This window comes from Myxocyprinus asiaticus, chromosome 18 (genome assembly GCF_019703515.2).
Source record: "Myxocyprinus asiaticus isolate MX2 ecotype Aquarium Trade chromosome 18, UBuf_Myxa_2, whole genome shotgun sequence".
In the NCBI taxonomy this organism is placed as follows: domain Eukaryota; kingdom Metazoa; phylum Chordata; class Actinopteri; order Cypriniformes; family Catostomidae; genus Myxocyprinus; species Myxocyprinus asiaticus.
This window is the reverse complement of record NC_059361.1, coordinates 34295973-34323840: the sequence shown is the minus strand read 5'-3', so window position 1 is coordinate 34323840 and position 27868 is coordinate 34295973. Positions and strand designations below refer to the sequence as shown.

The window sequence follows — 27868 nt, the reverse complement described above, 5'->3', positions numbered from 1 at the left end:
TATTTAGTAGCGAGGAAATTTCACGACTGGACTTGTTGCACAGGTGGCATCCTATCACAGTACCACGCTGGAATTCACTGAGCTCCTGAGAGCGGCCCATTCTTTCACAAATGTTTGTAGAAGCAGTCTGCATGCCTAGGTGCTTCATTTTATACACCTGTGGCCATGGAAGTGATTGGAACACCTGAATTCAATTATTTGGATGGGTGAGCGAATACTTTTGGCAATATAGTGTGTATATATATATATATATATATATATATATATATATATATATATATATATATACATATATATATATACATATATATAGATGAGCCTATTTGTAAGATTAATGCATTTAAATTCAAATCAAATTCCATCAAATTGAATTGTGCAGTTTTTAATAAAATTTAATTTAAAATATTACTTTTTTTTTTTTTGTTAAAGATTACTCAATTCAATTTGATGGAATTTTGTCATGAAATTGAAATGTGTAAATCTTAAAATTATTAATTACATAAAAATTTTAAAGTGGCACTTATTTTAATGAAAGATAGTATGCCTACAATTTTCAAGCAAACAATTTCACAGTTAGCCTGCCTAAAAAATAATTGCAGAAATGGCTATAGCAGTAAAAAGAAGATAGCTTTGAGAAAAGGGTCTAACCTTGTGGGGACAAAATTTATTTTAATGTCCTCAGAAGAAGAGCGGAACTTGACAGAAGGTATTTGTGGTGACAACCCAGCTAACAATTTTTGGTTCCCAGAACAGACATCCTAATGTTCTCTGTTGGTTAGCCAGTTTTTTTTTTACGGACATAGAACATCCCCCTAACGTTATCCTGACGTTACAAAAATTAAATTAAAAGTTATTGCTGCACCCCTTGGGTACGTTACTGAAAAATAGTATTCCACTACAAATTACTAATTATTTTTCAAAAATTGTAATCAGATTACTTCACTAATTACTTCATTGAAAATAATGTCTATATTTTTATCTTGTTCATTGTTACACACAAGTCATACACTCAGCACCTCATGTTTCTCCTTCACAATGACTCATATGGGGCTATAATTCATGTATTCTACATAAATAATATACTGGAAATAAGCTTAACCCTATAATGTACTTAAAACTGTAATCTGATTACAAGAATTTGTAGTGCAATTCATTCCTTTTTTTTAACTAAAAAGTAATTAGATTACAGTAACTAATTACTACAATCTAAAAATGGCAACGGTGCTTTTTGGGGCAATGTTTTGGTAGGGTTAAGGTATAGTACTTGTATTTATCTTATATTACAAAGTAAATATAAAAGTCCCAACAAGGATATGTACATTGCATGCTCTGTCTCCCTTTCTCTCTCTCCCTGTGTGTGTGTGTGTGTGAGACAGAGGCAGAGGGGGTAGAGGGGAGAAAAGCAAAAAACTTTTATCTAAAAAGTTTGTCGTAAGTGAATCTTTGGGAGAAACACCAATATGGGGACATGATCCAGTAGAACTTCTATCATGCACCATTAGAGCGCTATTAAGTTTTGGTGGGGGGGACAGGATCAGTGATTTCATTCTGCGCGTTATCAACATTACAAACCACCACTGCCGTCCGATCCCCCCAGAACCAGCGCTCAGATCTCCGCCGGGCAGCACAATAAAACGTTTGGAGGAATATGTGACTTTCTAGTGCTCGGTTGAATCGGGGACTGTATCGGGGACGCGCATCACTCCCAAACCCCGGCGGATGATGGAGAGGAATTACCCGAGCTCCAACTTCACCGAGCCGGTCACTGCAGCGGCCCAGAGCGCGGGCTGGGCCTACAAACCCAGGTACGAGCATGATAGAGAGGGCGGGTCACCTCCTGAAGAAAATTCCGGTGATGGGAGGCCTAGCGTAACATATTCGCATAAAACGCGAGTGAAAGAGTAAATGCAGTTTTTTTAAACGGAGTTAATGCGTTCACAGCTTGTTTGTGCTTGTACCTCTGCGGAATGTGCACAAATCACTGGCTGATCACTTTTAATAATGCCCCGGTTCACTTACTACACAGCTGACACTATTATTCATTGTGGATTTTTTTTTTCTTTTGCACATGAATCATCAGAAAGTGCATGAACTGTGTCAACTTGTTCTCTAATGTATAAACTTGTGAAGTTGTCAAGAGTGTCTTTGCAGATATGGAGGACACTTGTAAACAATTGATCGATCAGTACTGCAGAAGGGCCACGTGTCTCCAACTTTGTAAAAAAAAAAAAAAAAAAATGTCTTGTTTAGATTTGTCTACCTGTCATGAGTTTAAATTTACAAATGTATGGCGCCACTGCATCATTGTCCCTTTACCATGCATATAATGTCAGGCCACATCTATAAACACATCAAGATTTTTAAAGAAATCTAACAGTGAAATGCATATGAAAACTTCACTTTAAGTGCTAAACTGATTATGGCGGTATCACAAAAACACAGTAAGCTGCCTACCTAGACAGCATTTTATGTCATCTCAGCTCACACACACGTTAAGAACTAACCCTGATCACGCCAGTGTGATACTTACGAAACCTGTCATGGAAATGTCCTGGCCATATTTAACACTAAATCAATAGTCTACAAAAAATATATATATATTTTGCATAAAGAAAATTAAGCCTACTTTTATGACCGTTATGATTTTTTTTAATTGTTACATTATTATCAGGACACTTTTTACACAAAGCACCCCTCCCCTCTATTATCATTACCGTAATGCATTACCGTAAATCGTCTTTTTTGTTTACTGTATTACATGGAGGATGATCGCATATGCAGTTTTGGGACTGCTTTTCCCCTGTTTTTTAGCAAAGTTCGTTTCAAGGCAAGTCGGTCCACTCGTCGGCCATCTTTGGAACAGTCCCGGTCAGCTATTTGTTTTGTAAACAAACGGCATAAAAGTGCAGCTCCTATCTACTTCAAAGGGGAAAAACCGAAATATACAAAATGGTTGGTCAAGATTATGATCAACATTTAAAATCAGCAGTAAAATCTGACAACAATGGTATCGTGAATTGTGCTTCTTTTCCTCAGATTACACTAAAAAACACTATTTCTTTCAGGCTGGTCCTGCTAATGCGCATGCGTGTTCTCGAGTTGATTGACAGGCGATCTAAAAGGTGACTGGCCAAAAATCTTCTATTTCTCCATGTTTTCACCATAGGAAAGAACGTAACGGTCAACTAGCATGTTACGACAGTAAGTCTCTGTTTGCGCATACCATTCAAATGAATGGGGAGAGCCATAAACTGCGCAAAATCGGCCGTGACTTAAAAAACAGCGATTTTATTGTAAAACTCCAAACATAGTTCATTCCAGAAACTTAATTAGTGTAAAACATGTTGAAGATTAGCTAACTGGTGGTCAGTTCATTAAGTGATGAACTATTGCCTCACAAACGCAATTTATTCAGCGTACTGAAGCATATCTTACATTGACATCTATTCAAAAAGTACAGCCTCTTGTCTCCTCGACAGTGTATTGCCCATAGAATGCCTATTGGAAGAAGGGCTCTGGATTGACTCTTTTACCCATAAGGCAGGACTTCCTTTGCTACATTCTTCTATTTAACCTCACCTAAATACTGGCAAACTTGACCAGCTACCTAGAAATAATCGAGTTACCTTGGCGTTGGCAAATTGACAATCGTAAGTCACCACGTACTAAAACCATTCCACCAACACGGTTAGCTAACCGTGTCAAGAAATCCAGGCCAAGACCGGTTTGTAATCATACCGTGCCGAACCATAGAACCGTTCCTCATCATGCTCAGAAGTGTAAGACATGATGGTGGAAAAGTAATAAATGACTTCACCATTCACTTTCACTGCATTTTTTTATTCTATACAACAAAAGTGAATGTTGACTGAGGATAATATTCTGGGGGGACAGCTGTTTAGCAGTAGTTTGTAATACTGTCACAGAAGTAGAGTTATATTAGAAACTGGTTCCTCTTTTATATGTAAGCCACCATTGATGAATCATCCAAACATGTTTTTGTCAGTTTCACTCTTTTAAGAGTGAAAGCACTTTGCTTCCTCAAAGCATAATTTTGGTTTACCTAATCTCCATAATTGATGTCTGTATTACTAACTGAAACAGATAAATGAATAAGAAACAAACAAACTAGAACTGCAGTTGGCTGTTTGATACCCACTCTAATATGGCGAGCTAAGCTTATGTGGTATCTGATCACACTTTCATTCCACACTGAAGCCATCAAAAACTGCTAGGAAACAAAATCCAAATCAATCTCCACAGCTCTGTTAGTGAAACATATCATGCAGACTGGCCTTTATTTAGTGTGAGATGTGGCTTTGCGAAAATAATAACAGACAGACTTACCAACTTAAATACAGTATATAGTTTCCATGGGTTTTCTCAGACCAGCCACTTGCCCTTGTATCTGATATATATATATATATATATATATTATTCAATAGTAGTATGGCTAGCACATTTAACATTGTGATGGTATTCAGTCTATTAAGGAAAACTGGTATACAGTTGAAATCACCTACACAAATACATTTAAACTCAGTTTTTCACAAGTCCTGATATTTAATTGTGAAAAACATTCCCTGTCTTAGGTCAGTTAGGATCACTACTTTATTTTAAGAATGTGAAATGTCAGAATAATAGTAGAGAGAATGATTTATTTCAGCTTTTATTTCTTTAATCACATTCCCAGTGGGTCAGAAGTTTACATACACTTTGCTAGTATTTGGTAGCATTGCCTTTAAATTGTTTAACTTGGGTCAAACTTTTTGGGTAGCCTTCCACAAGCTTCTCACAATAAGTTGCTGGAATTTTGGCCCATTCCTCCAGACAGAACTGGTGTAACTGAATCAGGTTTGTAGGCTTCCTTGCTCGCACATGCTTTTTCAGTTCTGCCCACACATTTTTTAGTGGATTGAGGTCAGGGCTTTGTGCTGGCCACTCCAATACCTTGACTTTGTTGTCCTTAAGCCATTTTGACACAACTTTGGAGGTATGCTTGGGGTCATTGTCCATTTGGAAGACCCATTTGCGGCCACTTCTTGGCTGATGCCTTGAGATGTTGCTTCAATATATCCACATCATTTTCCTTCCTCATGATGCCATCTATATTGTGAAGTGCACCAGTCCCTCCAACAGCAAAGCACCCCCACAACATGATGCTGCCACCCCCATGCTTCAAGGTTGGGATGGTGTTCTTCGGCTTGCAAGCCTCACTCTTTTCCCTCCAAACATAACAATGGTCATTACGGAAAAACAGTTAAATTTTTCTTTCATCAGACCAGAGGACATTTCTCCAAAGAGTAAGATCTTTGTCCCCATGTGCACTCGCAAACTGTAGTCTGGCTTTTTTATGGCGGTTTTGGAGCAGTGGATTCTTCCTTGCTGAGCAGCCTTTCAGGTTATGTCGATATAGGACTAGTTTTACTGTGGATATAGATATTTGTCAACTTGTTTCCTCCAGCATCTTCACAAGGTCCTTTGCTGTTGTTCTGGGATTGATTTGCCATCTCTAGGAGACAGAATGCATCTCCTTCCTGAACGGTATGATGGCTGCGTGGTCCCATGGTGTTAATACTTGCATATTGTTGTTTGTGCAGATGAATGTGGTACCTTCAGGCATTTGGAAATTGCTCCCAAGGATGAACCAGAGTTGTGGAAGTCCATTTATTTTTTATTTTTTTATTTTTTTTGAGGTCTTGGCTGATTTCTTTTGATTTTTCTCATGATGTCAAGCAATGAGGCACTGTGTTTGAAGGTAGGCCTTAAAATACATCAACAGGTACACCTCCAATTGACTCAGATTAGCCAGTTAGCCTATCAGAAGCTAATTGCCTAAAGGCTTGAGATCATTTTCTGGAATTTTCCAAGCTGCTTAAAGGCACAGTTAACTTAGTGTATGAAAACTTCTGACCCACTGGAATTGTGATATAGTCAATTAAAAATGAAAAATTACTTGTGTCATATACAAAGTAGATGTCCTAATCGACTTGCCAAAACAATAGTTTGCTAAAATGAAATCTGTGGAGTGGTTAAAAAATGAGTTTAAATGACTTCAGCCTAAGTGTATGTAAACTTCTGACTTCAAATGTATGTCAGTTTCAATATGCAGTCTACATCACATATTTTAGAACATGCATGAAATCAGCTATACCTGAAAACTATAGGCTACATCCTTTTATTTTAGACTTAGTAGCACATACATTTGTAAAGCATTACAAGAAATAGCTGGTTCAGGACCCTAATAGCACACGTACATCACGCAGACGTGTATTTGATGTGTATTTACATCTGAAAGATGTATTTTTTAGGTTGTTTGCTCATCGGCAATACATCGATAAGAAGTTTCCTGTCGGATGTCAAGAAGACATTTAGCAGATGTCTTTGAGACGTTTATGATTTAGAATGTTTGTAAATCTGATCTTTTTAAGATGTTCAGCAGATGTTAATTAGAATGCGATGATTTCCAGATGAAAATATCTAAAACAGGCATCTCAGAGATGTGCATGAGATCTATCTGGGGATCTGCTTTAACCCCTTATTATAAAAGGAATAGTTCTGACTCTGAAATCTGAGTGAATGAGCCATGTTTGAAGTACTGCACATTAATTTAACTCTATGTTAATGCTTTCATTGTATATTAAAGGAGACCTATTATGCCCCTTTTTACAAGATGTAATATAAGTCTCAGGTGTCTCCAGAATGTGTCTGTGAAGTTTCAGCTCAAAATACCCCATGGATCATTTATTGTACCATGTTGTAAATGCCTCTTTTTGGGTGGAATCAAAAACACGCTGTTTTTGTGTGGGTCTCTTTAAATGCAAATGAGCTGCTGCTCCCCGCCCCCTTTCCGGAACACGGCTGTGCCATTACAGCTGTGCTTTGGATACTATAGCAACAACAAATCAGAACCAATATGACTGACACCGTAAATACCGGAGTGTTTTTCAGCCATTTAGCAACGATGGATGAGCAACACAAAAATATACTGTAATGATGTTAGCTATGCACTATAACGAGACATGACATTTTAGGGGGTTGTCTTGCATCATGCAATTTGCAAACATTCACAAAATATAAAGTGCGATACTTACATCTTCAGGATATAAAGCTGGAACACGAACAGTTGGTACTGATCCATGCTTGAGTCAAATTTTGTGAAAATCCTGCTTTATATTGATCCTCATTCACAAAGCAGTCCGGTGTAAAATGATTTGCACAAACATACACGAATTTTCGTATGTTCTGGGGAACATTTTCTTCAAAAACAAATCTTGTCCACTGCGTCTTCAGTGGCTCTGATGCCGGGAGTACATGAAGACTCACTTTTATAGCCTACAGCAGAACACGTATGACGCTTATGAAGCTGAGACATTATTCTTCTCAATGGAGTGGTGGTGGCGTAGTGGACTATAGCACTGATCTGGTAAGCAGAAGGTTGTTGGTTCAATCCCCACAACCACCACCATTGTGTCCTTGAGCAAGGCACTTAACTCCAGGTTGCTCCAGGGGGATTGTCCCTGTAATAAGGGCACAGACTGTGGCGGACTGTGTGTCGATCACTCAGGGGAGGATCTATGATAATAGGGTGGAGTCCATCACCAGTCGTGTGTGTGGCCTGCTCTAAAGTGACGTCACTTTAGAGCGGATACCAAAACCAGTCATTTTGAGACACTGTTTTAGATTAATAGAAATATAAGAAAGAGGAGTGGGTGGACTTTTAACATTGTAGGGTGGTTGTGTACACACACTGCCGACTCACATTTATGTTCAAACACCATGTAAAAGTGAATTTTGCATAATAGATCCCCTTTAAGTCTGTACACTGCCTGGCCAAAAAAAAAAAAAAGTCACTGTTAAGATTTAAATAAGCAGATACTTAAAAGCCTATGATTGGATCATTATTGCAGTGATTAATATGTTTCAGCTGGCAACAATTCATTTAACCCTAACTGATGCAGTGTGTAGCTTCTCATTTCTTAAACAACAATGTTCATGGAAAAGATGTTACTGTGTTTTACAAGGGGCAAATTATTGGCCTGCATCAAGCAAGGAAAACAACTAAGGAGATTGCTGAAATCACTGTAATTGGGTTAAGAACTGTCCAAGGCATTATTAAAACCTGGAAGGATAGTGGTGAACCGTCAGCTTCACAGAAGAAATGTGGTCAGAAAAAAATCTTGAATGACCGTGATCGGAGATCACTAAGGGCGAACTCGCACTAGGCCCAGTTGCCTTGTGCCATGCCCAAGCACGATTGTCCCCCCTCCCCTGCTGGCCTGCACTCACATTGCACTTAACATTCCGGGCCTGAGCACGCTTGCATCATTACAATGCGACTTTTTGTTTTGAAGAAAATGGGAAGAAAAGCGCTCTCGCAGAGCACAATGGAGTCCTGCATTGTAACGTTACTTAATTTTTGGCTTATTTTGAGTCGGTTGGGGCATGGTGATGCACTGCCCTCTCACATGCCTAACTGTCGACAGCATCGTACCACTGGAATTTATCCTTTTCGTCCAACAAGCTGCCAGATTTACGGAGTGCATTCCGTACCTTCAGATACTGAACCCGCAATTTTTCAGCTTGTCACGTCATTGCTCAATGGTCCTTTGGTATCCATGAGCACGAAGATAGTTGTGAATTTTACCAAATATCTTGTAGTTCTTGTGTGTTGTATCCAGTTGTTCCTGTATACTCTCGTCTGCCCAAATTTCCAGTGAACACTCCACCTATGCCGTAGACCAAAGTCATTCCTTTGCTCAGTCGCATCATTGACGTCATGTTGAGTTCCGTGCTCGGTCACAGTTAGCGATCACACTAGATGTGTACCGTGCCTGAGCCAACTGAACCATGCCCAAGCCCACCTCTTCAAGCGGGCCAAGGCACACGAGTTGGCCAGTAGTAAAACGAACTGGACTTTGGGGGTCAAAACGTGCTCTGGCACGGTACAGATTGCCTAGTGCGAGTACATCCTAACATGCTTGGTGAAGTCACATCGTAAACAATCGACAGTAGAACTCACGGCTGTGTTTAATAGTGAAAGTAAGAGCATTTCCACATGCACAATGCGACGAGAACTTAAGGATTGGGACTAAACAGCTGTGTGGACACAAGAAAGTCAATTGTTAGTGAGGCTTATCTGAAAAAAAGTATTTCATTTTGCTAGGGAGCATAAAGATTGGACTGTGGAGCAATGGAAAGGTCATGTGGTCCAGATTTATCCTATTCAAAAGCGATGGGCGTGTCAGGGTAAGAAGGGAAGCACATGAAGTGATGCACCCTTCATGCATAGTGCCCAATGTACACGCCTCTGGAGGCAGTGTTATGATCTGGGGTTGCTTCAATTGGTCAGGTCTAGGCTCAATATTAGAGTATGCAACTTTTTTTTTGGTCAGGCATTGTATATCATTATTTATTAAGTTGAAATACAACAGGTAAAATTGCCCATCTGCATTCACATTCAAAGACACCTTAGGGATGTAAACCAACTTGGCTTGCTGCTTAATGATTTTTACCCTAGTTCACTTGTGCTGTCTCATGATATGTGAGTGTTACTTTTTGCTTTTTACAGTTCAAATTATGATTCTACACTACTAGACTCTGAGCTTCTCCAAAGGCAGACCTTTGCCTCAAGTCACCAGCCCCCTACATTTTCCACATCACACCATCCCACAGGTGAGTGCACAGTGGTTTTTGACACTCTGTGTCATAACCTAGTAAGCTGCCAACCTAGACAGAATTTTAGCTGTGCTTCTGATGCGAAGACCTTTTAAACTGTAGGCAACAGCATTAAGCTGCTTTCTATCATACCTTATTTGGCCAAATCTTAAAGACTAGGGTATACTTTGTTTTTCCGCTTGCTGTTCCATCTCAAACATGGTCGAGAGCTTAGCCTTTTTAAAATGTTCTCTTTTGATCGCAAGGCCATACAGATGCATTCAACGAATGCGCACTATGACTGCTTTGCAGTAATCTTTTAGCAGTCAACGCCGGGCTCATGCACCAACAACGTGCAAAGATGTTCCGTTCAATACCAAAATTATAGTTAAAAATAGACTACTTCACCCAATATTTGTTTGTGCTATGCAGTTTTATGCTTATTAGTGCAATGTGTAATTAGCGTAGTAACATGCCATGGTCAAACTCTTTTAAAATGAATTCTCAAGTCCTCCAGGAGCTCTATTTGTGTGATGCATGTGAGTGACCATGTGAGTTGCTGCTTATCTAGAGCATTTCAAATAAATCACTAATGAGGTTCCATTTTAATTAGGATGCTGAAAATAACTACATAAGTTTTGGAACAGTGCAACAGTCTTACTAGAATCATTGACACACCCTCTTATCTCCCTGTGGTCTTTCTCTATCAGAAGTGTTTGACTCAAATCAGCACAGCATAACCAGCAGCATCACTACTGAATCATCAGTCATGAATTTCCTCTCTGCTATTGAATCACGAAGCCTTCAGGCTGGACCTGCTGGCTCTGCTCTTCTCCCTCCATTTAGAAGCCCCTCATGGCAAACTGGTAAATACGCACTAGGTCTCTCATTCAAGGCACCACTGAGGTTTTTGATGCACTTATGTCTTATCAGACAGGAGACCTCTGGTTGGTGTCCTGGGTTCATTGTTTTCAGCCCAGTCAACCTAAGTGGGTATTGTGTTAGATAGTTTTTGTTAATACTTTTAAGATGCTGTAAGCGATGTTCACTTGCTTGCTAACATCCGCCTGAATTAGACTGCACCTTCCATCCCTTCAACCACATGCCCTTTCTCCAAAATCCTAACCTCTGAAGACATGTTAGCCAACCCGTGCAAAATGATTGACAGGTTAAGAAGCACTTCCAAGTTTTCTGATTGGCTAACATGTGGGCTTCACTCAGATTCTTTTTTCATTTCTACAGAGCCTATGGCAAACACAGACAAATGCAACTGTTTCAGGACACTTGCTTCAGTGATATTGGTCAGGTGGTAGGGATATTTGGTCAGAATCAGAATGAGCTTTATTGCCAAGTATGCTTACAAATACAAGGAATTTGTCTTGGTGACAGGAGCTTCCAGTGTACAACAATACAAAAACAGCAGCAAGACATAGATAATAATAAAAAAATAAAAATAATTATACACATACATACATACATACACACATACATGTATAACATACTGTTATGCATGGTAGGGATATTTTATGCATGGTATTTCCAGAAAAGCTTAAAGCAGCAATAGGTATTTGCCGTTTCAGTGTTTTGATTGTGAAAGAAAAATGGGTTAAGTGATAAGATTTGGAATGTATAAATGCTACCTGAATGTCACCAAACCTCCCTTTTTCATGCTATAGGTGCCAACACTTCAACAGAACTCTTTCTTACCGGAGCCCTTCATCCATCAGAAACGTTCCAAATCCCATCTGCGCTCTCATCCCACCAGCACACCAGTGCCTTTCCTACCAGAAGCTTCACCACTACATCAGCACTTGCTGTTCAGGACAGCCCTTTTAGCTCATCAAATGGTTTGTTGTCCCACAATGACCCTCTTCTCCAGCTCAAATCCACCCAGAGTACTGTGCCAACCGCACTTGCTTTTGACCGTCTTAGTGGTGCATCTATAGGTGCGGGTCTACCACCCCAGTCCTCCACATATCGCTCAGCACAAGAATCTGCCCCACACCTCCTTCAACCTCAGTTCAGCTTGCTCCCCACCGCCTTGGGCACCTCCCAGCAGGCCCCTCAGCCTTACAGTGCTCCAGTTTTCTCAGGCTCCATTGAAAGAGCTTTTCAGCGTGAATGTAGTGTGATCAAGCACCTCCAGCGGCCTTCCAGCACCCAGCCGGTCCAGGAGCAGCTGGCTGGTGGTATTCAGCACTCCCTACAGGGTTATCTGCATGATGATAGTGATGTTTCATATCAACAGGACCCTTCCCCGCACACACCACTACCCTGCAGCCCTGTGGGTGACCCTTTGCATACTGTTAATGGCAGTGCGCAGCAGAAGACTTCTCAAGCAGCACTGCAGCAAGCTCAGGCCTATGCTTCTGTCTCCTCCCCTGGGTTTTCTGGCTCATCTGGAGTAAAGGTTAAAGATGGTTCTTCCAAAATAGCTCAACATCCCAGTGAGAGCACAGACACTCATGCCCAGGCAAGTTCTCCAGCCTTGCAGCAGCAGAGCTATGCCTCCCAAGCCCAGAAACAAAGCTCAGTGATTGCTAGCCAGTCACAACCTTACACATCCGCACATCTGCTTCCAGGCCTGTTGTCCGTTAGCGCCTCGCATGCTTATGTCACCTCTCAAAGCCTGACAAGCAACCTTAGCCAAACACAAGCCTTCTCTTCTAGTTTACCTGAGAAGCTACCCTCAATTTACAAGACTCTCTCATCATTTGCTAGTCAGTCTGAAGCTGAGACATCTGTAAGCCAGTCTTTTATTTATTCTTCCAGTCAGCATCAGGATTTGCCATCTCCAGGAAACAGAGAAGGGTATGATACACAGGTGCAAACACTTTGCATGGGAAGTCCTTCTCAAAGCTACTCTTCCACCCGCTCTCAGGGCCTGCCAACCATTAGTTTCTACACCCAGGCGCCAGCATCTTCTAGCATTCCCTCGCAGAACTTTGTGTCAGTTCAACCCCTAACCCCAAGCCCAACTTTCTCACCCAGTCATGTCCGGACTTTATCAGCCAATAACCCAACCCAGGACTATATCCTAATGCAGCCTTCTCCAAGTAGCAAAGCTGATAGTGCCCTATTACAACAAAATTACTTATTATCTGTTCAGGCATCTACTTCCTCTCCTGCCACTCACACCCAAGCCTTAAAGGATGACCAGTCTTCGGTTGAGTTGAAAACAGCCTATGGCAAAAGTGAACAAGATGAACGAATGTTTCTCTCCTCCAAAGAGGACTCTGGGGAGCTTCCTATTGAGGATGTGCAGGCGTTACAGAAAGGCTCTATTGGGAGCTCCCCTCAAACCCTTGCACGCAATGAAATTGGGGTGCAGAACAATGTTGTTTATGTCCTTTCAAAGATGGAAGATAGACAAAACACTCAAAGTGTCATTCGTAGCAACTCCCGGTCCGAGGAGCAGATTGTAGGTCTAACACATTTGGAAACAACAAAGGATGAAAAGAAGATTTCTCCAAGACAGTATACTCAGCTAGCTACCAGTGCCAACAGTCCCAGTCACCTAAAGAGTAACCCTTTATTGATGCAATCCACCCATGCACCTTTGAGTGCTGACCAGCTGAAACAGCAAACTCTGCTTCTGAAAGAGTCCAGCTCTCAGCAGCAGAACCATCAGAGTCAAATGATCAGAGTTCAACAGGCATATCAAAGGCAGCTGTCTGAGGACCAGACACCGTTCATTCGGGTTCCCAGTGCCCAAGTTTTGCTGGAGCCATCTCACATGATTGTTCTTCAACAGCCTGTGCTTGCCTCAGGACAGAATCAACCCAAGAAGACTATGTACATGCAGTCTGTACCAGTCCAGTATCTTCAAACAAATTGCGACACCATTAGTTTGACTGTTAATGGGTGTCACAACCAGCAAATCATTCCACACCAAGTCACCAACTCAGCAGAGTCTACTAAACAGGACCCACCTCAAAAAGACAACTTTAGCCAATCAAATCCTCATGACACAAAGCACAATTTTACCCTAAGTTCTGTATGTTTTCCGGAGTCCATGCTATTGGCAGATGAGAGGCACATCCTCTCAAATGTAGATGACATTCTGGCTGCTACCGCAGCTGCCTGTGGCGTCACGCCACAGGACTTTGTCAAATCCACATCCTCTGATGGAGATTTGTCATCTATAGCCAGTCCTACAGATTCCAAGTGCCATTTTCAGACAGTTGAGAACAGACTTAATAGTTTCCCATCTCAGAATGTGATCATGGCTAACTCACAAACCATGACTATAAATGGTGCTCAAATGTCATACCCCAAAGATGAGGTGTTTATGCTATCAAATTCTCTTAACCAGCAAGATGTTAGCAACAACTCTGCACAAGAGTTTTCTGACAAGGTAGCAAGCTCCTATGAGAAAAACAACGTGTTGCCCAAAGAACATTTTGTGAAGTCCAGCAATGACTCTGCTCTGAATGCTAATGGACTAACTAATAGTAATACAGCCTCCTCTGACCTTCAGTTGGATGGCCAGAAGAATAGCCCATCAGGACACGTGAATAATGACAACCCATCAAATAATAAGGGCTATCCGAAGGGAACAGAAGGCATTAAAACAGATGATGGTCCCACTGAACATCCCACTGATGGTCTTCCAAAAAAGCGATCCAGGTCAAAAGGTTCCTCTAAGCAAACTGCTGAGGATGAAAATGGTCAACACAAACCTCAGAAGAGAAGCACCCAAGCTAAGAGACTGAATTCCCGTGCTAGTGATGCAAGTTCAACCTCCACCTCAGAAGGTTGCCATGATAATTACCAGCAGCAGGAGAGGATGCGTCAGAAAATAAAGGAGGTTGAGGAAAAACAACCAGAAGTTAAAACTGGATTCTTGGGCTCCTTCTTGGACTTTCTTAAATCTGGACCCAGACAGCAACTTTCATCTCCACCAATACGGTCACCCAGTCGCTCTAGAAAGCCTTCGGCCTCCAAGAGGCCTCCTAATCCATCACTTATACCTCTTAAATCTCAACCTCCTTCAACCCCACTGATATCTCCAGACCCTCATAGTGTCATTTCTACAAAGCGACATGATGAGGATCTTCAGAGGAACCTGGAAACACTGCCATCATTTTCCTCTGATGAAGATGATTCAGTAGGGAAAAACCAAGATCTTCAGAAGAGCATTACATCTGCACTCTCTTCTTTAGACGAGCCTTCAGACGAAAAGCAGAAACTAGGTATGCAGGCTGCCTTTATGTTTGTGTACTTTCATTTAAACAAGTTGATTTGATTATGTTTTGATTGTTAATGTTGAATTAGACATTTAAATATTTAAAAAGCTAAGTCATGTCTCCAAATCGCAATGTATCACATTGATTTATTAAAAGTAGTTAAAAGTATTGGCACTTCAGTTGTCGATACCAAAAATAAAGAAATTTAGTGATGCTTTTTTTTTCTTTTTTTTGCAATCAGTAGTATTGAATTGATTCACATGTACTAATTCTACTTCTAAGACTCAAATATGGAAGTGTCATGTGCTTATGTGCACATAAGTTTATTAAAATAACTTAAAATCATTTTGTTTTTAGTCGAAAAGCTGCACAAGTTGTGGGTGAAAGTAATTTGAGTTCAATTTAAGTTTTATATGTTTATATTTATGAAAAAATTAAATAAAGGAGTGTGTTTAAAGGTATTTTATTTTTTACTATAGTTTCAAAATTGGTATCAACAATAATATTACACTAATACTGATACTGACTTCAGAAATTTTGCTATTGTGACAACCCTAGTTAATGCTCACCTGTTTCAAAATAACAAACATTCAGGTAACAACACAAAGCAAGTTCAGGCCTCAAGCATGCAGCCAACCAATGCGAAGCTACAGGAACAACAGAAATCTGCACAGAACATGTCTGCTGAGGAATTGGTAAAGGATGTCCCACATGACAAGCTAGCTGTGCAACTGACCACTGTTGCTATCGAAGGTCTGATGGATGAAGAGATGCCGGATAGTGGAGGGGAGGGCATGTACCGAGAGCGGGATGAGTTTGTTGTTAAAAATGAGGACATTGAAAGGCTGCAGGTATGTTGCCGTTTTTTAGGCACAAGCATGAAATTAGTGGTGCTTTCTTAGACAAGCATCACTACCTATGTTTCCATCCAAGTTGCAAATTTAACTGAGAAAAATCTGAATATTACAAAAAAACTATTTGCGAATAAAGCAGTGTTTCCATCCCATGCGTTCAAGAGAACACAATAGTCACTTCTGGGGAAATTGGCCCAAAATATAAAATGAAAAGTTAAATTGAATCATATATTTACATGGCTTATTAAGGCAAAGTCATATGACTTTTTTTTTCTTTTTTTTTTTTTTTTACACGCAGCTATGTCCCTTTATAAATTCTATAGGAATATATTTGGTAAATGTGTTTATGTGCATATTTTCTTACTGAATAAAAAAAAAAGTATGCATTATAATAGGTTTCCAGCATTATTATTATTATTTTAATATCCCAAAATTTGCATAAAAATATGTGAATGGACACCCAGCTATAACTATTGCTCATACTTCAGGTTAGGGATTTGAACACCTTAGCAACCACATAGGAACACCCTGTGAACCACCCAAAACACCTTAGCATCATGGTGGCGACTTAAGCATGGGCAAGCATCACTCTTCAGTAAACAAAAATAATCATTACTAGCCAGTGATTATGTACTTGTACAAGCTTTTAGAAATGCATTTATGAGCTTATTACATTTATCAGTTATTAAATTGTTCAAATGGCATTAGTGACAGATCAGATGAGGCTGGGCAATTTATCATCTTTTCACACCACCTCCTGTCTACTATTACAGACATTGGACAGATTGTGTTTCATCAAACCCTTTGTCTCTGTAAGCCTTTGATCTACTTTATTGTTTGTGGGTTCAGATCACATTGAAAGCAGGGGTCGAACCACCAGCCATCTGGAAGGTTCAGAAAGCCCTGCTGCAGAAATTCGTACCAGAACTAAGAGATGGGAAGCGAGTGTTCTTTGCCACCAACAGTGTAAGTGCGAATAAAGAACATGGATATACAGTATGTGGCAACGGTGTGTGCGGTGTATACTGTGTATTAAATGTTGTGTCACAATCTCTTTACAGTATTTGGGGTACTTTGGTGATGCTAAGTCCATGTATAGAAGAGTACATGTCAAATTTCTTGACACCGTCAACAAGCGGGAATATGTTCGAGTCTGCAGCAGAAAACCACGAACCAAGGCCATGCTTTCACTGAGGTAAAGTCAAATTTAGGCTTCATTTTTTTATGTCTGTTGTTTCATCGACATCTCATACCTTAATTGGTGCATGTCAATTTAAAAATAGTTAAACTTTTTTTTTTTTTAATTGTCTAGAGACTAAGGCTTCACGATTACAACAAATGTTTTATCTGCTCATGCAGATGAACGCATCCTGTGGGTACGACCCCAGATGAGTTGCTTTGAAAATTAGTGTAGATACAAGAGCAAATATTTAAATGAACAACATAAAGAACAGCTCGGATGAGTCTGCAGTCCTATTCCCTAAACTGTCAAGCCGAGCCACAGGCAACTATTGTGCAGTCCCACTCAAATATTTTTCTATGGAACTTCATTCTCTTTCCAGTTTGTTGGAAATCTCCCCAATCAAATCGATCCCACTTTTTATTCTAATATAAACAATCAACTTGCAGTAAATTTCATACTCGGTATTCTGGCTTCAGTAAGAATAATAATGTCAGTTAAATTCATATTTATTTGCACTGTATTGCAGATTTAAAAGTACAAATCCTTCCAAAGAACCTTAATAAAGAATTATTGAAGTGTTAGTATCTGAAATGACCCACTCTATTTTTTTTTTTTATATTTTATATTTGTTTCAAACACCCAGATGCTCCCAGGCTAAAGCGCTTCTGGCCCAGCGATTTACTGCTGTGACTGTATCAGATACTCCCACACAGAAAACTCTATCTAAACCCAGACCCAAGCAGCCGAAAGCCAAGGCAGAACCTCCGCCCAAAAAGAGAAAGAAATGGAAAGAGGGGTTCACAATGTCTCCCTCTGACTCCTCACCAGAGGCTGTGAGTGAAGATGATGGTGAGATATTTTACAGCGGTCAGAGAGTGACTCAGCTGCTCTCTTGATGTTTTCCCATATTCTGGATTGCTTGTACATGCTTAGAATATTGATGTTTGCAGATGCTGCAGATGACAGAGTGTTCCCATCTGCAGATATTGCAGCAATTGAGCACATAAACTGGCTGTGTTATATTGTCACATCTTTGGCCGGCTAGAATTTTCATATGTATAAAGTCGAGGTCGACCGTTAGTGGATTGAGCAGATACCGATAAATAAGGTGCCCTCGCTTCAATTTAGAACACTTGATTTTCTTATCACAATAACAAATATGCTTTGGAGTTAGGATAAAAATATGGATGAATATTGTCAATGATGAAAAATGTTGATACAGCAAATCTCCATGATTGTTTTATTTCACCTCTAAAGGGCTACTATTATACTGTAGAACGAAGCCGTTTTAACTGTAGAATCCTCCAGTGACGGCCACACTATTGGCAACTATCTTTATAGATTTTTGCCAATAACCGATAGTTCCAAAAAGCAACTATCGGCACCAGTTAATAGGTAAAACCGATATATCGGTCTACCTCTAGTATGAAGGGGTTTTGATGTGATGTTTTGTAAGTTTGGGATCGATGTCTTTTTCACACATCATTAATCTGAAGATTTTGCCGATGATTATTGACATATATCAGGATTTTTTTTTTTTTTTTCAGATATAAATAGTAGGGGTGTAAAAAAATATTGTATCTTTACGACGCTTTCGATTCAATATCATATGTATCTTACAATACATAAATAAATGCATAAGTGTGATTAAAACCATGCAACGCAACATTGAGAGCTGCGAAACGGTCTCCTGCCCAGAGAGGCGGCGCTGAGCGCTCACAGGAAAACAGAGCAACTAGTTGAGAGCTTGAAGACCTATGGCAAACGTCAAGTAGAATGTAGCATTACAGCTTGTTGAATTTACCAAACAAAAATGTCATGTCCCGGTGCTACAGTTCATCAAACATGTTGTTTTATTTATGCCAACATCACGAGGCAGAAACAGCAGCAGCAAGTTGAAATTAACAGCCATCCTCTCCCATCCAACACTGAGCCTGATTAAATGCACACCAAGACGCTCATAACTTAAAAAAAACAGCTTATTCAAAAAAAACGACAACGTAAGAAACCAGCGATTACATGACGCTTATTATTCTCTGCTTTTGACATCGAAATGTAAACTGCTCTGAGCACAACTAGGGTTGCCACCCATCCCGTAAAAAATGGGATCGTCCCATATTTAAAGATGAAATGATGCGTCCCGTATCGAATCAATACAGGACGCGATTTGTCCCGTAGTTAAGCTGGTCTGATGGAGTCACAGCAAAATCGTTCAAGATCATTAATTTAACCATGACAATTGTTGGAAAGTGTGCCTATGGTGGGTAAGGGACTGTCTGAAAACTTCAACCAGCAGCCGATTGTTTTTTGCTCAAATTGCTAAATAATATTGTATTATGTACATATAACGTAAAGCCAGATGTCAGGTTCCTCTCAAGGTTTTTTCTCCACTAATTATTGAAAGGTTTTTTTTTTCTTTGCCACGGTCACCTTTAGCTTGCTCACTAGGGGCTTTAAGACTTTAAAGCATGATTTTCTACAAAGCTGCTTTGAAACGATGTGCATTGTGAAAAGTGCTATTCAAATTAAAATTACTTGAATGTAGATAAACTAATTTTTCTCAGGAAAACAGGAAATTTTTCTCATAACAACAGGGTTTGTACAAGGTGCTTGAAGTACTTGAATTTGGCTTTTTCAAATTTAAGTCCTGGAAAACCCTTGAAAATAGCCATTTTTACCAAGAGGTGCTTAAAAAGTTCTTGAATTATAGAAAATCTTAAAATACATTGCTTAAATCATTTAATAAATGAAATGTATTTATTTATTTTCGGAAAAACACGACGACAGACTACTAGACCACTGCTGAAACGCATAGACGGTGCTGTCACGTGGCCCTGTTCAGAATGGGCCAATCACAATCAAGTGTTACTGGAGGATTTAAAAAAATATATATATATTATAGATACTGCTGTTGCGGATTTAACAAGTATGAATTCTTGCAACTATCAGTTTTAATTACAGTTTAGATCAATGGAGGATTCAGTTTTGTGAGCCATGTAGCGCCACCTTGTGTAAAGAAAGCTTTGTGTCTCACAAAAATAGGTTATTTCTTACAACATTTGACAACATGACAAGCATGTCCCTTGACTTTATTAGTCATGAAAAAGCTTTCTAGCTTCATCTGGTACACCACTTCTATGACGTGTGAAGTTATTTGTGTATATATTTTGTACTTATTTTTAATAAAAGCATTAGTGCAAGGCCGAGCAAGTGTGCAAAAAAGCAAAACAAAATTATTATTAATTATTTAAATAATTTAAAAAGAATGTTTGTCCCTTGATTTCATGGCATTGGTGTTATCAATGTTAAACCCTTTTTTTTTTTTAAATACAAAAAGTTGTGGAAAATAATTTTTAAGGTTTAAGTGCAGAGGCTGCTTAAATATGCATATAGTGATTTTTTTCCAGCATGTTAAAACGTTATTCACATTTTAACTAGTATTTTCACACAAAAATATTTGGTGTTGTACCCCATTGAACCCTCAAAATGTGGTGTTGTAAGCCATTTAACCCTCATTAGTGTTAACTTAGTGTGAACTTGCTTCGTTCATGAAACAAAATTAAATAATAAAAGAAAGAACAACAGCCAAGTTGTCCTTTATGAATAAAAATGTATGTCAACATGTTACAAAATGTTTACCCTCAGCGTTTATAGGCAAAAACTGAACTAAATGGAACATTTCAATATTGTGTAAGCTGGAAAGTCAAAATCTTTTGAGAATGATCCATTTGCAGTTTTGGTCAGTTCCTCACATAAATCTGTTGTGTGACTTTAGAAAACATGGAACACAGCACATGAGTCATATGAACTACTGTTTACGGATCCAGTTATTCACTTTTGTTGGAAAGTGAAGTGCGTTTTAAGGGAGCACACTACAACTTTACCTCAATTCTGTCATGAATGAACCAAGAATTGTTACTGAGAGAATATGTAGTTAAAGATGCACATTGTTGTACTTGTAATAAGTGGTGTTTTATAAAAATAAATTAACTGAATGTTTAAAATATTTTTATTTAAAATGAACAAGTAAAGAATTTGTTTTAATGACATCTCGAGCATAGTCCTTGAAAACAAATTAAAATGTGCTTGAAAAGTCCTTGAATTTAACTTTGAAGCATCTGTACGAACCCCGTAACAATCTGCTGATAAATTCAGTGTTGTTAAGTTACTTTATTATAGCGCTCTGCTTTATGTTGCCAATGTCAGTTGTGTCATTTAAGATTTAAAATTCATTTATCTTGAATCCTTGAATACGTTTATGTGAAAGAATTTGTGGGCGGCATTTTTTTAAATAATTGTATCGTGAGGCTTCTGCATCCCATTGTATCGTGAAGTTTGTTAATCGTTACATGCCTAATAAATAGGGCTGCTTATAGCGCAATAGTTTTTGTCTGGCAGACGACATGGCGTGTTTTAAAATTCGTAACGATTATTTTCTACAAAAGGTATGCATACACGCCAACGCTCGGCGTCAAAATTCTGCAGTGCCGCAGAGTTAAGGACAAAGAACAAAGGACAAAGATTATTTACTCTAGCCATCACTGGATGATATATCGTTCATGTGTATCTTTCATATAGCCTGCACTATGTATTTTCAGTTACAAGCATGTCTTTGTTGTTACAACCTATTCAAGGCTACATACATTGAAACTGCATAATAAACTACGCCATTGTTCCGTTTGCGCAGTTGCACCAGTTTCATACACAAACCTATAAATTCATCAACTTCACTTTTATTCTTGAAGTACAAAAACCTTCATAACTTTGGATCATTTGCCTTCTGCTTCACACATTAACACGTAATCTGTGTGTGTGATACCGATGCTTTTCCTACCTACGAACCGGCTTCAGTAAATGTTATATCACCCTCTTGTGGTCTCCCAACGCTATTACACCAGACTGTTAAACAGATGGCCAACTGAGTGAATTGGAAAGCACGCAAATTAGGCTTCTAATTTAAATGTCGGATAATTTTAATAAATCGATGCCTCAAACATATATTGATAAAGTGTCGATCAATAATAGATAATAATAATAATAATACATTTTATTTGTATAGCACCTTTCATACATAAAATGCAGCTCAAAGTGCTTCACAGTTTGAAGTATAAAAAAACAGAATTCACTAATGACATCACTAATGTTTTATTAAAGTATCCTGTTAATGATTCATACAGATATTCTGCTTCTGGGTCCTGATCACCTTGCCAGGGTTTATTTTGTGATAATGACTGGCTGACTGTACGTGGATTTGGAACTGTATACTGGCACCTGTGGATGCAGCATCACGCAAAAGCAAACGTTTTCGGATATGATGCCATATATTTTCTCTTCCATTGTTAATTTATTCAACTGAAAACATCTATCTGTTGGTCTGTTTGTTGCTATTGTCACACTCTCACCCTTTTGTGTAATCACATCCATCCCCATCTCTCGTTTTCAGAGTTTACACCTCCGGTTCCGTTTGCCTCACGTTTCCTGAACACCAGAACGATGAAGGAGACCTTTAAGAGCTTTGTAGAGCTGCTGATCGGTGTAGCCCTGGACGCAGATGTCATTAATGCACTAGAGAGAGAAAACGGTGAGAAATAAAGTGCCAAAATGTCTATTTTGTAACAGGAGTTTTACATAATGAAGCTCACCTATCGGATTTCATGCAGATGAACTGCTGCTGCCTCACATGAAGAGGGTAGATGGTATGATCACGGACAACAGGCGGAGACTGCTGCCAAAACTGCGCATGGGTCAGATCTTCAAAGTGAGTCCACGAGTCATCGTTTTCCATTTCGCATACAGTAAAACAGGCCATGTAGTGCAGTCCTGCTGTAAGTCAAGGTAACTTCAGTAGCCTTCGTGTAAACACCTCAATTAGAAAAAGAAGCTTTAAACTGAGCTCAGTCTGAATGAAGTTTCTATCCAACGGTAGATCTTACGTAATCTAATGTCTTCGAATAACTGTCATGGTAACATTACATTAAATACCACAACTCTTCGTATCCACATAAAATTGTGTTCAGAATACTTATGCACATTTAATTGGAAATTTTCATTAGATTGCAGAGTTCAAACAGCAGTACTACATTCAGAATCTGCAATTTGGATTGATGAAAACCAGTTACACAGTGGTACGATGTTTCTCTGCTTTACCCCTCAGAATGCATTAGACAGCTTTCCTGAGCTTTCCGTGGTCAATGAGCTGAAAACAGATTGTGAGACCCCTATCTTTAAAATGAGGTTAAGTGGGAGGGCTTACAACAGGAAAACCATGAAGCCCTCGAAATCCCCCAGTAAACTTCCACTGGTGAGTTTTCCAGATTTAGTAGTACACAAAGTGTTGTTAATGCTAAATATCCCGATATTTTAATAAAAAAATTAAATTCTGTCTTCATTTACTCACCCTCTTGTTGTTCCAAACCCGTATGACATTGTTTCTTCTGTGGAACACAAAAGTTGATGTTAGGCTGATTGTTAGCCTCAGCCACTTTCATCTTTCATAAGGCCTTACATTATGCATAACATCTTTTTTTCATTGCACGGAATAATAAAGAAAGTCATACAGGTTTAAAACAACATAAGGGAGTGAACTATCACTTTAACAGCTCGTTTGCATTTTTAACTGTTGACCACTAGGAGGTAAGCCATACTGACTTTTAGTCGCACTTTAGATACAACTTAAAGTCTCTCTCTCTCTCTCTCTCTCTCTCTCTCTCTCTCTCTCCGTCTGTCTTATCTTTCTCAATTAGGAATACACAGTGGATCAGCAGAAAACAAAGTGGTTTTCCCTTTATCACTCTCTACAACACTACAAGTACCATACATACCTGATGTGTATGGAAGAGGTGAGACAGCAGTGTGTGTGTGTGCGCGTTAAAGCATAACCAATTGTACAGGTCCTTGCTGACAAGATCTTGGACTCTGAAAGAATTTTGTTTTGACTATTTATTTTGTTTTGTATCAGTGCTGACGCATGTTGTACCGTGTTTTCTTCTGTGGTAAACTATTTTACCTTGCACTATAAAAGTCTTGCTGTGTAAAATCTGACCTGTGTGTTGGAGTCGTGGCCCCAACAGTTTGCGCATGTCCTTCATATAAGATGTGGTGCTCATGCGCAAGACTGAGTATTAAACTTCGGTGCATACATTTTCCTGCACCGTTTAAGCTAAACTTGCCGCAAATTTGACGCTCTTTATTTTCACATGCAAATGAGCTTTTGATTCGCTGCAGATGTTTGCCAGAAGTTTGCAGCTCTTCACCAGTAGTGGTGAACCTCCGGCAAACCTTTGGCAACAATGGAGAATTTGCCGCAAGTTTGCTGCAAAACTCAATTGCATGTGAAAATTATCAGTGGCGAGTTTGCGGCAAATTTGCCATGAACTCTCGATTGTTCAGAACTGGTTCCATTTGTTTTAAAATACCCAAATCGTATGATTTTTATGATTTGCGGTTTGTTTTCCACCGATATGCGGACAGAACACCGCAATAAAATACTCTGACAGTGTTTCTTGCAGTGTTCTGCCGCTACCGAGTCTACAGCGTACAACATACAGCACCACCAGTGGAGTCCGATTCCTGAACGAATGACTCTAATGAGCTAGCTCTTTTTAGTGAATCAAAAACATACAGTGTGACCAGTGTAGTGTAGAGCTGGCCGATATATTGAATATTCATGATATAATCTAAATGAGTTTGCTGACAGTATATAAAATTAAGCAATATCACGATAATGCGGATTTTATTTGGCCATTGCATTTCCTATTAGACTCATTTAACGATCCTTCAGGGCGCCACAATTAATCAAAATAACATCAGAATTGCAATGTAGTCATATGGCAATATTAAACTGCAAAAGGCTGTGACTTTATGACAAATACATGAGCGAATGGGTAAAGTGATGCTTTGTGTGCACATGCAGTGTTAATGATACCAAGGAGCTCACATAATCTGCTGTTTTCAAAGCGGTTCACTTGCATTGTGAAAGCAAAGTGCGGCAGGTTCAGACAACCGCACAATTCCAGAAATTTCTAACCATAACAAGTAATTATACAAATCTAAAAGCACGAGACAGTATCAGAGAAAAGAAGGAAATCACACCATCCCATCAGATTTCCAATGTGGAATTCTGTAAACTTTAAAAAACACACACTGACACTGCAGGAAACTTTCATTGTTCTGCCAAAATAAACATTACACATTACTATTGTATAAGTCCAATCTAATCCTCAAAATAATGGTAATAATTATTTAGTATTATATTATAATAATGAACTTTGCTGGATCCCACAAGAATAATTGAGTGTTATATTCAACTGGGTTCAAAAAAAATAAATGAGGGAAGTTCATTCACAAAATTGTTTTAGTAAAAATATATTTAGATAAAAATTGCTTTTATTAATGTTTAGATATTATTTTTGTAGCCATATCGCCCAGCCCTAGTGTAGTGCAATTACAGAACAAATGACTCTTTTGAAAATCAGAAAATCTTTCAAAAATCAGTTTTAACAGATACTGAATTAATATTACTGATGTGCAAGTAATGACTTTCATCATGTCCAACACGGAAAAAAATAAGAACTGTTACTGTGTGTAATGTTGTACTTAAGGCTTGTGAGGCTTAAGTCAGGCTGTGTAGTTAGATGGGAAGTTCATATGACAATGTGTAGTTAAACAGTTGTGTTGTAATCAGTGGAATTGTATTTAAAGAAAAAAAAAATTATCATTTATTTATTTATTTATTTTTACATTTTTTATTTAATATATAGTTAGGATCAATTATTTGATAGAATTAATGCCTCAAAATCTCTTTGAACACATTTATGTCTGATTTGTATCTGCTCTGTCAAAATCTGGAATGATCTTTTAATTTGGCAATAGGCTGCTGATTGTAGTAAATCCAGTAAGAATTGCATTTTTTTATTTACAAATAATTCTTCCACAAAAGTATTGAAATTGTTAATGGAACCGTTAAGGAATGGGAATAATTAAGAGGAATCGGAACCGGAATCATTAAAATTTCATACGATTCCCACCCATACTTACATTGAAGGAGGGAGCCGAGCCATATCTAGGGTCCAGAATATCATAGAGACTTGAAGTGTACTCTTTTGACTTGGGCCAGTAAGAAACCACTTACTGACTGTGTTTTTTGGCATTCTAAAAACGCAGTCAGAACACCTTAGCAACCATATTCAGTAGCAGTGCCATGGCAATAACCCACAAGGCGATGGCTTTTGCATGTGAATTAAAATACAAAATGGTGGTTTGTATTTACAATACTCATTCAAATATACTGTATAAACTGAACAAGAAATACGTATTAACCAATATTTCTCCTTTGTGATTGTCTCCCATGTCTCAGATTGAGTTGTTGAAGTCACGAGGTAAAGACTTGGGTCAGGATGAGATGGTCCAGACCTGCATGGGGAACAGGGCGTGGGTAGAGGGCCTGTTCGATCACTTCGGGGAGCTTCTGTCACAGGTGCAGCAGGCCTGCCTTTAAACAGAAGAGTACATAATGCTGGTAGACAACCATAAATGGGACAAAGCATTCATCAACCCTGTGAAAATGCTTTATTAAAGCACTACTGTAATGTGGACAGCGATAAAGAAGAAGAAACTATGAGATGAGGGAATGCTCTTGATGGTTTTAACAAATGGAAATAAAAAGACCAAAATGGTGACATCCTTTTGTGACATCCACAGAGACAATGGACTTAAAGGGATAGTTCACTCAAAAATGAAAATTCTTGCATTGTATTACTCACCCTCATGCCATCCCAGATGTGTATGACTTTCTTTCTTCTGCTGAACACAAACTAAGATTTTTAGAAGAATATTTCATCTCTGTAGGTTCATACAATGCAAGTGAATGGTGACCAGAACTTTGAAGGTCTAAAAAGCACATAAAGGCAGCATTAAAGTAATCCGTACGACTCCAGTGGTTAAATCCATATCTTCAGAAGTGATATGATAGGTGTGGGTGAGAAACAGATCAATATTTAAGTCCTTTTTTGCTATAAATTATCCTCCCTGCCCATTAGGTGGTGATATGCATAAAGAATGCGTATCACCAAATACAAAAGCTTGGAAATTAATAGTAAAAAAGGACATGAGTGTTGATTTGTTTTTCACCCACACTTATTGTATCACTTCTGAGGACATGGATTTAACCACTTGAGTCTGATGGATTAATTTTATGCTGACTTTATGTGCTTTTTAGACCTTAAAAGTTCTGGTCTCCATTTACTTGCATTGTATGGACCAACAAAGATGAAATATTCTTCTAAAAATCTCTGTGTTCAGCAGAAGAAAGAAAGTCATACACATCTGGGATGGCATGAGGTTGAGTAAATGATGAGAGAATTTTAATTTTGGGGGGGAACTATCCCTTTAAACTGTGGTTTTGCATATAAACCTGCTTTTTAAAAAATAAAAAAATAAAAATAAAAGCTAAACTAGCTGTAGTTGAGTATCTGGAATCAATGTCAGGTCATTTCTTATCAATAAGGACCAGAATTAATGATCTGGTATGTGATACAGAGTGTCTTGCTGAGACTTTTTAAACCTCCATGGTTTAAAAGAATGATATCTGTAATTATGGTCTGGGATGGAGGGCATTCTAAAAAATAATGTATACATATGTAAAACATCCATTTTTTACAAATGAATGCCAAATTTATATACGATAATGTATATTTTGTATAGAGAGCTTGTTTGTCAGAGGATTCTCTAATGGATGTATTTGGCATAATATAGAATACTTACCCCATGTGCTTTTTTAACTTCTTTTGTTATAACAAAGGTTATACATTTGGAGTTGGTGCAATTCTAATACTGCTTTTTGTGATATTTTGTTGTAATAAAAAGCATTTACTTAAACTATTTTTTCTGAGGGAAAAATCTCTATACTCCAAACATTTATTTTACCTCACAGATAGATGTATTTTTCATAGAAGGAAATATTGTGGTCATTTGTCCTACATTTGTAG

The 27868-nt window shown here is 38.6% G+C and overlaps 1 protein-coding gene across 2 annotated transcripts; it reads left to right on the top strand.

Moving 5' to 3' along the window:
• Positions 1 to 1380: 1380 nt before the first annotated feature.
• On the top strand, positions 1381 to 26728 carry LOC127455740 (glutamine and serine-rich protein 1-like). Of its 2 annotated transcripts, none has more exons than XM_051723826.1 (13): positions 1381 to 1805; positions 9572 to 9675; positions 10371 to 10523; positions 11334 to 14852; positions 15441 to 15697; positions 16550 to 16666; positions 16762 to 16895; positions 17527 to 17732; positions 22327 to 22464; positions 22544 to 22641; positions 23038 to 23184; positions 23627 to 23722; positions 26239 to 26728. In XM_051723826.1, the coding sequence occupies exons 1-13, from the start codon at positions 1720 to 1722 to the stop codon at positions 26377 to 26379; spliced, it is 5196 nt and encodes a 1731-aa protein (XP_051579786.1). In that variant the 5' UTR covers positions 1381 to 1719; the 3' UTR covers positions 26380 to 26728. The 2 variants fall into 2 exon arrangements, with proteins under 2 accessions (XP_051579786.1, XP_051579785.1); XM_051723825.1 differs by having other exon boundaries at positions 10368 to 10523.
• Positions 26729 to 27868: the final 1140 nt, after the last annotated feature.

What these genes read in the sequence shown, in the direction of transcription:
- LOC127455740 (XM_051723825.1), top strand. Translation starts at nt 1,720, where the DNA reads ATGATGGAGAGGAATTACCCGAGCTCCAACTTCACCGAGCCGGTCACT. An exon ending in TGTTCTTTGCCACCAACAGT is followed by an intron (nt 16,667 to 16,761) that starts GTAAGTGCGAAT and finishes ATCTCTTTACAG; the next exon opens with TATTTGGGGTACTTTGGTGA. An exon ending in CCCCCAGTAAACTTCCACTG is followed by an intron (nt 23,185 to 23,626) that starts GTGAGTTTTCCA and finishes TTTCTCAATTAG; the next exon opens with GAATACACAGTGGATCAGCA.